The sequence below is a fragment of the Elephas maximus genome, chromosome 15, assembly GCF_024166365.1.
Source record: "Elephas maximus indicus isolate mEleMax1 chromosome 15, mEleMax1 primary haplotype, whole genome shotgun sequence".
NCBI lineage: Eukaryota > Metazoa > Chordata > Mammalia > Proboscidea > Elephantidae > Elephas > Elephas maximus.
The window spans coordinates 42,041,873-42,056,024 of record NC_064833.1 but is presented as its reverse complement, the minus strand read 5'-3'; the positions used below and the strand labels follow the sequence as shown (position 1 = coordinate 42,056,024).

At 35.3% G+C, this 14,152-nt stretch overlaps 1 protein-coding gene across 14 annotated transcripts in view; it reads right to left on the bottom strand.

The window, feature by feature from the left end:
- Window positions 1-14,152, bottom strand: part of RGS22 (regulator of G protein signaling 22) — a 145,145-nt gene that overhangs the window by 33,535 nt on the left and 97,458 nt on the right. For 12 of the 14 annotated variants that reach the window (XM_049853627.1, XM_049853621.1, XM_049853624.1 and 9 more), the window contains 3 exons: window positions 4,223-4,417; window positions 2,214-2,306; window positions 257-429 (listed from right to left, as the gene is read on the bottom strand). In XM_049853627.1, the coding sequence (XP_049709584.1) occupies window positions 257-429; window positions 2,214-2,306; window positions 4,223-4,417 (461 nt within the window). The remainder of the gene's footprint in view (window positions 1-256; window positions 430-2,213; window positions 2,307-4,222; window positions 4,418-14,152) is intronic. The other 2 variants (XM_049853622.1, XM_049853626.1) reach the window with 1 other exon arrangement.

Sequence of the window (14,152 nt, the reverse complement as noted above, 5' to 3'; positions counted from 1 at the left end):
TTTTAAGTTAGGCAATGCTAAAAGTAGCAACCAATATTGTTTAACCACTTCACATAACATTTTGAAGGTTGTGACAACCAAAATGCACTTCCCAGCAAAAAGTTACTCGTACAGATTTCAGATAATTATGCTCATCAGTTTTTACTGACTTGGAAAAAATTTAGCACCAAATCACTCTGACAGTATGTTGTACAAAGACCAGTAGCTTAGAAAAATATTGTAAGAGAAAAATAATTTAAAAATGGTTGTTACTAACCTTGAAGAATGTGCCTCAAGAAATTGACGGAAATGTTCGAACTCCAGCTTGTTGTTAAGCAGATCATTAAAATTAAAATGCTTATATTCTGCAGGAACATTATTCCAATATTCTGTTTGTTTAGAGGCTTTAGGGAGTGGTAAAATACCAGTTCCGATTTCAGAAGTGATGTCCTAGTGAGACAATACTTTTCATAAGAACCTCTTAAATGCAACAAATTTTTTCCCATTTTTAAATAAAGAAACTGATATAAAAATTAATTATTAGGTTAAGGACATTTAAGAACTAGGTAAAGAATCTAGATGATTCAGGTTTTAACAATAACAAATTCTGTTCTGTTCCTTTCCATCCCATTCCCTTCTTTTCATGAACATTTAGCAAGCATCGATCATACTTGTTTATAAAATGCTAACTTTATTATTTTTTTAGTACAAAGGAAATGTTTTTTAGTAACAAAAAAAAAGAAAATCAAAATCACACACAATACTACCAGAGATAACTGTTAACATTTTGGTATATATCCTCCTAGTCTTTTTTATATACATACATGTACTTTATTAAAAATGAAGATAGGATTATACATGTATGTATGTATGGTTCTGTAACCTGCTTCTTTCCCTTAAAAATTTATCATGATACAAAATATTCTATCTATAGAATAATTTTAAAGGTTATAGGGTAATGTAAAACACTTTTTAAATTGTGCATTCTTCAAAAGTCACCTCACATAAAAGGTAAAATTTTGGTATTTTTACAATTTTTGGTATTTAAGACCTGGTTCACTGACATTTTACAAGCTTAAAGGGCAAAGAGTTAAGGAGGTTTATTCTTTGAAAGGCCCTTCCTTATTTAATTCCTTATGTCATTAATTAATTTCCCATTTTTTTAAAAACCTCAGACCATAAGATAAACTACCAATTTTTAAAAAATCAATTTCTTTAGGGAGAAGGATTATAAAGAATGTTACAAATTTTAGTTCATAAAAGTTTATAATAAAACTTTATAATGTAATACCTTTATGAATTTTTGTGTACCTTTTCTAAGGTATTAATTAATAGTATTTCAAGTAGAGAACTTCTGTGTTAAGGCAGCTATTATAAAAGTTGTATTATAAAGAATAATTTTACCGTTTTTGTGAAACTTATTGTAAAAGAATAAAAGTTTAAGAAAAGTACAAAGAAAGTAAAAAACATCTGAAACCTCATCACTGGCTTTAACATTTAGTGATCATCTTTCCAGATATCTCTCTTTGCATATATGTGTACATTAGAAATACATACACAATCTTATATAAATAGGATCATAGCATACTGATGTTTGTGTTCTCTACACTTTTAGATAATACTATCTCAGATATCTTCCATGTCAATAAATATGAATCTAAACTGTCGCTTTTTTTATATAGATGCACACATTTCATTTTATGGATCTACCACGGCTTAATTCGCCACTCCAGAAGTTGCAAATTTAGAAATCAAAATAACACTTTAATATCCTAGTCAATCCTAAGATCTTTTTACTTTTTACCTCAGTTCCTTTCCTTTTTTTTTTTCTTTACTCTTTTTGCCTATTGCTGTCCCACAGACAGTTCCTCTTCTGTTTGGAGAACTCTAACTCTTTTGTGACCTGACAACAAAGGAAAAGCTGCTGCCATTTGGAAAACCACCGATAACATTAAAGAGGATATGCTATGGCTGAACGTGCAAGTTTCTCGTCAGTCCTAAGGCAAATGAGTGGCTTGGCTCCCTGGGCTACCTCATTGGCTTGTTTTTTCTAGCTCTGGTAAATGTGTTTATAAGCCATGACACCTGTGAAACGCATCAGGCCAGGCAAAGGAATAACAGAAAAATAAGCATACCTATCCTACTACGTTATCAATATATGATCTCTTTCCCACTATATAAAGTGGTCACTGTCTCCAGGATAAAAAGTTTTCCTAAGTAGGGAGTTGTCTTACCCCAGCTTTCTTGGAAAATGTCTCTTTGTGCAAAGCCTGAAGCTTTCTAAAGTATGTGGAGTCCAGCTGTCGAGTTTCTTCCACCAGCTCCACCTAATAAAATAACAATAATGCTTGTAACATCAATAGAATGTACATTATGAAAAAGTGAGGAACAGAATGCACAACTTTCCAATAACAGTGGGCTAAAAAGCAAACACACTTGCCAATACAGCAAATTATTTTGGACGCAAAAGCACGAATACCAACATAGTTAAAATATTAGCGTCAACACGTCAGACTTGGAATGCGTGCAACAAAAAGATACATACGTTTCTATGTAATGGTACCGTGCCACCAAAGATCACTCTTCTTTTCTGGATACCCCATGTGAGGTAACAGATACAATACAAGTATGTTGGTCACACTTCCAATTTCTATTCATGATAACAGGAAAACAGTCGTGAAGACAATTCATAGAAGAACAAGAAAACACCAGACTAGACTCCTCTGAGTCTATAAACAGAGACTTTATTGCTTTAGAGATAGAGGAGTCAGTCATCAAATTAAACCTCATAACAGGTCTCAGCCTTCAGACTGTTTTATATTGTCAGGAAAACAAGTATTTCACAACGTGTCTCTAATGCAGGGAAAAACCAGTTTTGGCTGACCAGCTGCCTGAGAACTTTCTGTATTTAACAGCTAGTTTTGGTAGTCTGTTTGGCCATCTCATTTGGGAAACAGTCGATATAATCCAGCCAGTTGAGTCTTTAAAGAAGTCCTCTGGGCTGAATTTAAGAAAGTTTGTAGAACTAAGGAAGTGGCTTATTTTTCCTCTTATCATTAAAAAGGAAATGTCCTATGTATTTTATAAGAATCTTTTTGGTTTAAGGAAGTTAGTTAAAATTCCAAATCTTTTTTCTTATATTTAACCATCTCAAGACCATTTTTCTCTGTACCATAAACTATATTTAAAATAATAACTGGAAAGTTTTTTTTTTTTTAATTTCACATGATACTCTAATTTTCCTTGTATAATATATGCTGTTTTGTAGTAGAAAGGATGTGATATTAACTTTTCAAGACAAGGGGATCCAGGAATGAAAATTTTGGCCTTTGAATTTGGTAACCCACAAGAGACATTTCAGCTACAATCCAATAAGGTAAGCTCTATGTGAGGTGTTATGGTATTAATTTTATCTAAATTACCTAAACTATCCTTTCTGGTGGAAGACACGATTATCTAAGAAGTCTCTGAGTAGATATGAACAAACAACAGCAAAGACAGAAGAGTTCCACCTGAAAGGACATCATGTGCAGGGTGCATGCATTCACTTAATATAAAAAATGCTCATGAATGGTTTTAATTTGTGATTCAAAACGAATATTTAAAGAAATTTCCTCCACCCATCAATAAGAATAATGAAAATATTCAAGCACTGAGGATTAAAATGATCTCCTCAAGGATGAAAAAAGATGTGCTGAAACTTTTATCCAATCAAGCACTATGACCTGACGAACATCTGGGGGCACTTTAAAATAGCAGCACTGAAATCAGAGGGCCTACTTTCTCACAATACATATGAAACATTTATATTTTCCATGAGTGTAATATTTACTGTAACTCATCCAACATAAGACAAAATGGGCTTTTTCCATTAATCAAAATTAAGGCCATTGCTGAAAAACAGCAAGGGACAAAGCCAGTATATTATCATGGTATCTTTTGCTAGTTCACAGGAAACCAAAACTCAGATTTCTCTTTTCTGAATATTTGCAAAGAAAACTAAAAATGACACAGAATTAAATCTTTTGTTAGGGTTCAATAGGGAAACTGGCAAAAAATAAGGTCAATAACACTTTCCCTCCCCAAATTTTTAGCCCGGCCAAATCTTGATTATTAATCTCTGGCCTATGTAAGACCCTTTTTGGTTTCTCTCAATGCCACTAATCATCAATTTCACAGTAAACCTGGATACCCAACAAAAAAACCTGGATAGTTCGCACAAATTTTATCAGTGCTATGATACCTTTCTGTAAGCAGTTTGGTCTGTCTTCACCATCTTTGCCCAGGGCTCAAGAAGGAGGAGAAGGATATATTCTTCGGCTGTGTCGAAAAGGTCTTCAAATGGTGGCTGTATTTTCACATAAATTTCTTTCTTCTTTTCCTGTTGGAGTCCGATGTCAAGGGTGGCCGAAGGAGCAATGTATGTGGCAAAAAGATACTAAAGAGGAATGTGGCGAATGCAGAGGACGTTGGGAGGAACAATAACGGTTAGTAGATTCCTCAGCAAGGGAATTTAAAAAAAGGAAAAAAGGGAAGGCAAACAAACTCAAGCAATTTTTTCTTAAAAAGATGTGCAAAACTATCTGAGACAAAGCAATGCATTTATTCAAAAGTCTTGGTTTTTCTTTCTCTTCCTATTTCTTCTACTGTGGCCTGTGGATCTTGCACAAGAGTATATGATTTTTGATTGTGTTATTTCAATTTTTCTCAAGTTACAAAAATTCTGAAGGATGTAATATGTATTATTATGATTGATTTGAGGTTATATGCTTCCTTTTTCCTGTATGTTCACAACATTTCTAAAGCACCTGTGCTACTTTCCAAAGTGGTTTGAAATGCCCTTTGGAAATAAGAGGCAAGGATGCACTAGGGCTGGAAAGCTGGCTATTAGTCTTCCAGTCTAGAGACCCAACAGACTACCTGCCCTACCCAACTGAGTGGAAGAGAGTTCTTAAGACTGTTGATAATTATCCCTTTCTGCCATAAAGTGTCTCCAATGCTGTGGAAGAGATACAGGTATGGAATAAGTGTGAAAGAGAAGATACACAAAGAGCTTCCTGGACAAACCTGCCATAAACCTATTCTATTCTACTCGTTTGTCTTATCTCTCAATAATGGGTATTTTAATCTGTGAAGCAATTTAATACCATTTTATTCTTCAAATGTTATGTGCTGAATATGACATGCCATTATTATAATTTAATAATAACATCAGATTGAAATGTACTAGGAATCTCTAATTGATTGCATGTTTTTTCATATACTTAGACTTTGGACCTGATAATACCCAGATTCAACCTACGTCACATGTTTAGATATAAATTATTTGGTACAAAATAACAGCCTTATGTAAAATGATCTTTTAGAAGTTTTCAAGGGTCCACATTAATACTACAAACATTTACTGAGTATCCACTACATGTTAGATACTTGCCTAGGCACTAGGTATGCAAAGATTACTGAATAAGGCCCACTGGCTGCTCTAGAGAAGCCCATTTGGTGGTGAGGTGACATGAAGATGAAAATCAATGGTTACAATTCAATAAGCGCTATAATAGAGGTATGCATTGCAAATAAGATTTTCAATGATTGCCTGTACATTCTTTTCCAGCTCATCTTCCATTAATCATCCCTCAAACTTTACTCTAAAATACCAACTGTTTTATAATTCCCCTGAGCCTTGCTGTTTTGCCATTCCATACCACTACACATGTTATTCCTTTCATCGTGGATATACATCCTACCCCATGCATCTTGTCTGGTTGATAAACTCTGGTTTATTTTTCAAAAGCAAATATGAATTTCTCCTTTAGAATGCCTTCACTCATGCCTCCTTCCCAAGATCATACTTCTTTACTGCTACATTTGTCACACAATAATGCAATTATATATTTAGTGTCTTCCCTTCTGGACTGAGGCCCCTGAGGGCAAAGACTGCATCTATTTATTTGTGGATTTCCTACTCCTAAAACTGTTTTTGGCAGAGAGTAGACGCACGATAAGCACTTACTGATTTGTACTGTATCTACAGAAAAGGCACATTTAGTTGGGAGTGGGGAAGCAAACAGTTCTAGAAACTGTTCCAAAAGAAAATGATCCTCAAGCTAAATCTTTAAAGATGGGATGCAGTCAATCAGACAAGAGGATTTTTGAAAAAGATGATACAAGAAGGAAACCATGGGCCAAGGCATGGGGGCCTAAGAGGGCATTTGTCACTATGGAGAGACTCTAGGCTCAAAGTAGATAACGTGGCTACAGGAAAGAGTTTTTGTATGGAAGTAGAGTAAGAGAAGACGCTGCAAAGGGAGACAATGGCCAGAGCAGACCATGATCTTTCATGCTTTGCTAAGGAATTTGAATTTTGACCTAAAGATATAATGGGTAATCTCTGAAAGGTTTTAGCTGAAGAGTGATACCACTGGATACAAATTTTAGAAATAAATGGCTTGGGGGGCGGGTAGTTTGAGTAGACAAGAATTGGAAGCAGTTTGGAAGTTATCTCAAGTGCCATATAAGAAATTTTACGCCACCTTCATTTCTTGCCTAGTTTTTATAATGGCTTCCTAACTGTCTTCCCAGCTTCCTCTCTGCCTCTTTACAGTCTATTCTTATCACGGCAAACAGACAAATTCTTTTCATATCACTTTGTCTGCTTGAATTCTCCAGTGACTTCCCAACTCAGACAGAGTAAAAGCCAAACCCCTTATCATTACCTAAGAATAAAAAAAAAAGAATAAAGTTCTTGGAAATTCCACAATGCTGAATAGACAAGGACTAGAGCTCAAGACCTGCCAGTGGGGAAGCCCCATAAACACCTAGGCTCTCAAAACACCGTAAGAGCAAGGGTGAACTAGCAGATTACTCCAGTCTTGAATTTTTAGAGTGCCAAAATAACAGCCAAAATACAATTCATTACCCACTAAAAAAAAAAAAAAACCTTTTAAAATGAAGACAAAATAAAGATGTCATAAATCAAACAAAAATAGTGAATTCATCACCAGCATCATACACTAAATGAAATACTGTGATAGCCCCAGACATAAAGAAAACGACTTCTAGACAAAAGCAAGGAGGAACAGAGAATAACAGAAAGTATAAATATGTAGGTAAATATCAATGGGTACTGATTGTAAAATGTAACAATAACGTAGTAGGAAATAGTAAAAGAGACTGAGAAAAAGACGTCAGAGAGATAGGAGGTGTACCAAAGCAGAATAGTATTGCAGAAGCCAAAGGAGAACTGAGTTAAAAAACAGAGACAGTAATGAACAGTAGTTTAAAGAACAAACAAACTAGAAGAGGAAAGTATGGTGGCGTTAAAGTGACAAAAAGAATTGCCGGTGCTGGTTAAAGTATAATTAAAATGATCTACCGTGAAGTCCATGACAAGTAAAAAAGGAAATGAAGTCAGAACTGAGGTGACAGTATGATAACGTGCAGGGTAGAATGTCAAAGAACTAGAGGTCCATATAAGGGAAAAGGCCATGTAGAGTAGTTAAAAGGAAGTACTATGAAGTCCAGCACATAATAAAAAATAGGCACTCAATAAATATTTGCTGAATAGATGAATTAGTGACAAAGGGAAACCGGGATGTGAAAGGAGAATTTCAGAGTTTAAGAACTTAAAGGTGCAGTACTTCCAAACTATGGTAGATTCGAACAAATGGCCATGCCCACAGTTAACCGAGGAAAAACAGAGATAAGACACTGAAGCTGGGTAAGTTAAGAAATAGTATAGCATACATGTTATAATATAATATAATATAATATAATATAATATAATATAATATAATATAATATAATATAATATAATATAATATAATATAATATAATATAATATAATATAATATAATATAATATAATATAATATAATATAATATAATATAATATAATATAATATAATATAATATAATATAATATAATATAATATAATATAATATAATATAATATAATATAATATAATATAATATAATATAATATAATATAATATAATATAATATAATATAATATAATATAATATAATATAATATAATATAATATAATATAATATAATATAATATAATATAATATGTGTGTTATAACAAAATCCCCATGTGTCTGTCAGTTTGTCATACTGTAGGGGCTTGCGTGTTGCTGTGATGCCGGCAGCTATGCCACCAGTATTTCAAATACCAGCAGGGTCGCCCATGGTGGACAGGCTTCAGTTGAGCTTCCAGACTAAGACAAACTAGGAAAAAGGACCTGGCAGTCTACTTCTGAAAAGAATTAGCTAGTGAAAACCTTATGAATAGCAATGGAACACTGTCTGATATAGTGCTAGAAGATGAATCCCCCAGATTGAAAGACGCTCAAAAGACAACTGAGGAAGAGCTGCCTCCTCAAAGTAGAGTCGACCTTAATGACGTGGATGGAGTTAAGCTTTAAGGACCTTCATTTGCTGATGTGGCATGACTCAAAATGAGAAGAAACAGCTGCAAACATCCATTAACAATCAGAATGTGGAATGTACGAAGTATGAATCTAGGAAAACTGGAAATCGACAAAATATGAAATGGAACATCAATATCCTAGGCATTAGTGAGCTGAAATGGACTGGTATTGGCCATTTTGAATCAGACAGTCATATGGTCTACTATGCCGGGAATAACAACTTGAAGAGGAATGGCATTGCATTCATTGTCAAAGAGAACATTTCAAGATCTATCCCGAAAGACAATATTGTCAGTGATAGGATAACACTCATACGCCTACAAGGAAGACCAGTTAATACGATTATTATTCAAATTTATACACCAACCACTAAGGCCAAAGAAGAAGAAATTGAAGATTTTTACCAGCTTCTGCAGTCTGAAATTGATCAAACATGGACCTCGCCAGATGGAATACACAGGAATCAAATCGACTACATCCATGGAAAGAGACAATGGAAAAGCTCAATATTATCAGTCAGAATAAGGCCAGGGGCCAACTGTGGATCAGACCATCAATTGCTCATATGCAAGTTCAAGTTGAAACTGAAGAAAATTAGAAAAAGTCGACAAGCACCAAAGAGCAACCTTGAGTATATCCCACCTGAATTTAGAGACCATATCAAGAACAGATTTGACATGCTGAACACTAATGACCAAAGACCAAACCAGTTGTGGAATGACATCAAGGACGTCATACATGAAGAAAGCAAGAGGTTATTACAAAGACAGGAAAGAAAGAAAAGACCAAAACGTATGTCAGAAGAGACCCTGAAATTTGCTCTTGAATGCTGAACAGCTAAAGCAAAAGGAAGAAATGATGAAGTAAAAGAACTGAACAGAAGGTTTTAAAGGGCAGCTCAACAAGACAAAGTAAAATATTACAATGACATGTGTAAAGAGCCGGAGATAGAAAACCAAATGGGAAGAACGTGCTTGGCATTTCTCAAGCTGAAAGAACTGAAGAAAATATTCAAGCCTCAAGTTGCGATACTGAAGGATTCTATGGGGAAAATATTAAACGATAGCAGGAAGCATCAAAAGAAGAAGGAAGGCATACATAGAGTCACTATACCAAAAAGAACTGGTCGACGTTCAGCCATTTCAGGAGGTAACATAGTTCCAGGAACCAATGGTACTGAAGGAAGAAGTCCAAGCTGCACTGAAGGCACTGGCAAAAAACAAGGCTCCAGGAATTGACGGAATACCAATTGAGATGTTTCAACAAACGGATGCAGCGCTGGAAGTGCTCACTCGTCTATGCCAAGAAAATTTGGAAAACAGCTACCTGACCAATGAACTGGAAGAGGTCCATATTTATGCCTGTTCCCAAGAAAGGTGATCCAACCAAATGTGGAACTTATCAAACAATATCATTAATATCACACACAAGCAAAATTTTGCTGGAGATCATTCAAAAGTGCTGCAGCAGAAAATCAACAAGTAACTGCCAGAAATTCAGGCCGATTCAGAAGAGGACGTGCAACCAGGGATATCATTGCTGATGTCAGATGGATCCTAGCTGAAAGCAGAGAATACCAGAATAATGTTTACCTGTGTTTTATTGACTATGCAAAGGCATTCAACTGTGTGGATCATAAGAAATTATGGATAACATTGCAAAGAATGGGATTTCCAGAACACTTAATTGTGCTCATGAGGAACCTGTACATGGATCAAGAGGCAGTCATTCAAACAGAACAAGGGGATACTGCAAGGTTTAAAGTCAGGAAAGGTATGTGTCAGGGTTGTATCCTTTTATCATACCTACCTGTATGCTGAGCAAATAATCCTAGAAACTGGACTATATGAAGAAGAATGGGGCATCAAGATTGGAGGAAGACTCATCAACAACCTGCGTTATACAGATGACACAACCTTGCTTGCTGAAAGTGAAAAGGACTTGAAGCACTTACTGATGAAGATCAAGGACTACAGCCTTCAGTATGGATTACACCTCAACATAAAGAAAACAAAAATCCTCACAACTGGACCAATACGTAACATCCTGATAAATGGAGAAAAGACTGAAGTTGTCAAGGATTTCATTTTACTTGGATTCACAATGAATACCCATAGAAGCAACAGTCAGGAAATGAAAAGACACACTGCACTGGGCAAATCTTCTGCAAAGGACCTCTTTAAAGTGTTGAAAAGCAAAGGTGTCACCTTGAAGACTAAGGTGCACCTGACCCAAGACACGGTATTTTCAATCACATCATATGCATACGAAAGCTGGACAATGAATAAGGAAGACTGAAGAAGAACTGACACCTTTGAATTGTGGCGTTGGCAAAGAATATTGACTATACCATGGTCTGCCAAAAGAATGAACAAATCTCTCTTGAAAGAAGTACAACCAGAATGCTCCTGAGAAGCAAGGATGGTGAGACTGTGTCCTGCGTACTTCGAACATGTTGTTAGGTGGGATCAGTCCCTGGAGAAGGACATCATACTTGGTAAAGTACAGGGTCGGCAAAAAAGAGGAAGACCCTCAATGAGATGGATTGACACAGTGGCTGCAACAATGCGCTCAAGTGTAACAATTGTGAGCATGGTGACGGAATGAGCAGTGTTTCGTACTGTGGTAAACAGGATCACTATGAGTCAGAACCAGCTCGATGGCACCTAACAACAACAACAACAACATACATTATATGGGTCATAGTGTAGGTGCTGAAAAGCTTCAAGACAATAAAAAAGGTAGAAATTTCATAAGTCATGTATTGAAAATTTCTAGGAAGATATAAAGTATTATTTTAAAGGTCTTTAGATAACATTAATGAGGTTTGGGAAAGGACAAATCAGCAGATGTGGCAGTCTTCAAAATTGATAAGTTGTTAAAAGATTAGAATCCTAAACAGCAGCAGAGAACAACTCTTCCATACCGACTGTTGTGAAGTGTCGGAGAAGTAGAATATTTAAGGGCCATTCTAAATTGTTTTATTTAATTAAGGCAATTAGCAGTTTCTGTAACTATGACACTGGCGATTTTCTTCCACAAAACATGGGTACATAGTCTGCTGGGTAGAATAGTCCCAGGTGACTCATACTCTTATCAAATGATTATATAATATATAAATTAAAATATTCTTCACAAATATAAGTATATTTATATATATATATGTATATACATACATATGGCAAATTTTTCAAACCATGGGAGTTATTTAAAAGAATAGCTTGTAAATCTAACTAGTTTAACCATAAAACTAACAAGTGAAAATTGTATTGCATTCAAATCTACTCTTAAAGATTCTGTAAGTTAGAAGTTTATTTAAAAAAATGCACTGCTCAAGATAATGCCTCACTTTGGTAAATTAAGATACTAAAGATGAAAAATTTCAAATTAACAAAACTGTTTAACCCATAACAAGTGAAGAGATCAGTCAGTGACCAAAAACCTTCCAACAACAACAACAACAAAAAGTCCTGGACCAGATGGAGTCACTGGGGAATTCTACCCAATACTGTTTAAACTCTTCCAAAAGATACAGAAGGAATACTCCCTAATTCATTCTATGAACAAACATAATCCTAATGTTCAAACCAGACAAAGACATCACAAGGAAAAAAAAAAAAACTAAATACCAATATCTCTTTTGAATATAGATGCAAAAATCCTCAACAAAATACTGATGAACAGAATCCAACAGCGTATTAAAAGAATCACACGCCATGACCAAGTGGGACTTACTCCAGGAATGCAGGGATGGTTCAACATTAGAAAATCAATCGACATAATACACCACATCGATAGAACAAAAGAAAAGAACCACATGATCATCTCTACGGATGCAGAAAAAGCGTCTGATAAAATCCAGCACCCTTTCCTGATTAAAACCCTAAAGAAGATTGAAACAGAAAGAAAATTCCTCAATATGACTCAGGGCATACATGAAAAGCTAACAGCCAATATCATACTTAATGGGAAAAGACTGAGAGCTTTTCCCTTGAAACTGGGAATAAGAAGAGGGTGCCCACTCTTACCTCTTCTATTCAATATTGTATTAGGATGTCCTAGCCAGAGCAATAAGACAAGAAAAAGAAGCAAAAGGTATCCAGATTGGAAAAGAAGAAGTAAAATTATCTCTATTCAGAGATGATTATGTTCCTACGTACAGAAAATCCCAGTAAGTCCACAAGAAAACTTCTAGAGCTAATGGAGGAATTTAGCAATGTTGCATGGTAGGTCAACAAACAAAAATCAGCTGGGTTTCTATACACCAGCAATAAAAAATCTGAAAGGGAAATTAGGGATACAATTCCATTTACAATAGCATCTAAGAGAATAAAATACCTAGGAATAAATCTAACCAGGGATGTGAAGGACTGAAACAATGAAAACTATGAAACACTGCTGAAACAGATTAAAGAAGACTTAAATAAACAGAAAGATATTCCATGTTCATGGATTGGAAGACAGTATTGTTAAAATGTCAACACTATGCAAACGATCTATATATTCAATGCAATCCCAATCAAAATTTCAGCAGCCTTCTTTACAGAAAAAGAAAAACTAACCCTCAACTTTATATGGAGTGGCAAGAGGCTTGGAATAGCTAAAATAATGCTGGAAGAGAAGAACAAACCAGGAGGATTCACACCTTCTGATTTTAAAACATTACACAGTAATACTGCTTTGATAGTGTAGTAATCAAAACACCTTGGTACTGATAGAACAGACACATAAGCTGGTGGAACAGAACTGAGAGAACAGAAATAAACCCACACATCTATGGTCAACTGATTTTTGACAAGGGTGCTAAGTCCATATGATGGGGAAAGAAGAGTCTTTTCAATAAATGGTGCTAGGAAAATTGAATTTCCACATGCAGAAAAATGAAACAGGATTCATGTCTCACACCATACACAAAAACAAATTCAAAATGGATTAAGGGCCTAAATGTGCAAACTAAAACCACAAAATTCTAAGAACAAGAAGCAGGGGCAATGATGTCAGGTCTAGCTTCCAACAATGGATTTTATCTAATATAATAACAAAAGCACAAATAGAAAAAGGCCAAATAAATGTGACTGCATAAAAATTAAAAACTTCTGTTCATCAAAAGATTTTACCAAAAAAGTGAAAAGACAAGCTACTGACTGGGAGACAAGCTTTGGGAACCATATATTTGGTAAGAATCTAATAACCAAAATATACATAAAACTTCAACTTAACAACAAAAAGAAAAATAACCCAATCACAAAATGGGCAAAGGAGTTGAATAGACATTTCAACAAAGAGCACATTGAAACGGACACCAAACACATGAAAAGATGCTCAGCGTCATTAGCCATCAGGGAGATGCAAATCAAAACCACAGTGAGATACCATGGCTAAGATCAAAAAAAAAAAAAGAAAATAACAAATGGTGGAGAGGATATGTAGAATTGGAACCCTTAACCATTGCTGGAGCCCTGGTACAGTGGTTAAGAGCTCAGCTGCTAACCAAAAGGTCAGCAGTTCAGATCCACCAGCCACTCCTCGGAAACCCTATGGGGCAGTTCTACTCTGTCCTATAGGGTTGCAATAAGTCGGAATTGACTTGAAAGCAATAGGTTTGGTTTGGTTTGGATCTATTGTCGGTGGGAATGCAAAATGGTATAGCCAGTGTGAAAAACAGTGTGAGGGTTCCTCAAAAAACTAAGAACAGAACTACCACATGACCCAGCAATTCCACTCCTAGGTGTATACCCAAAAG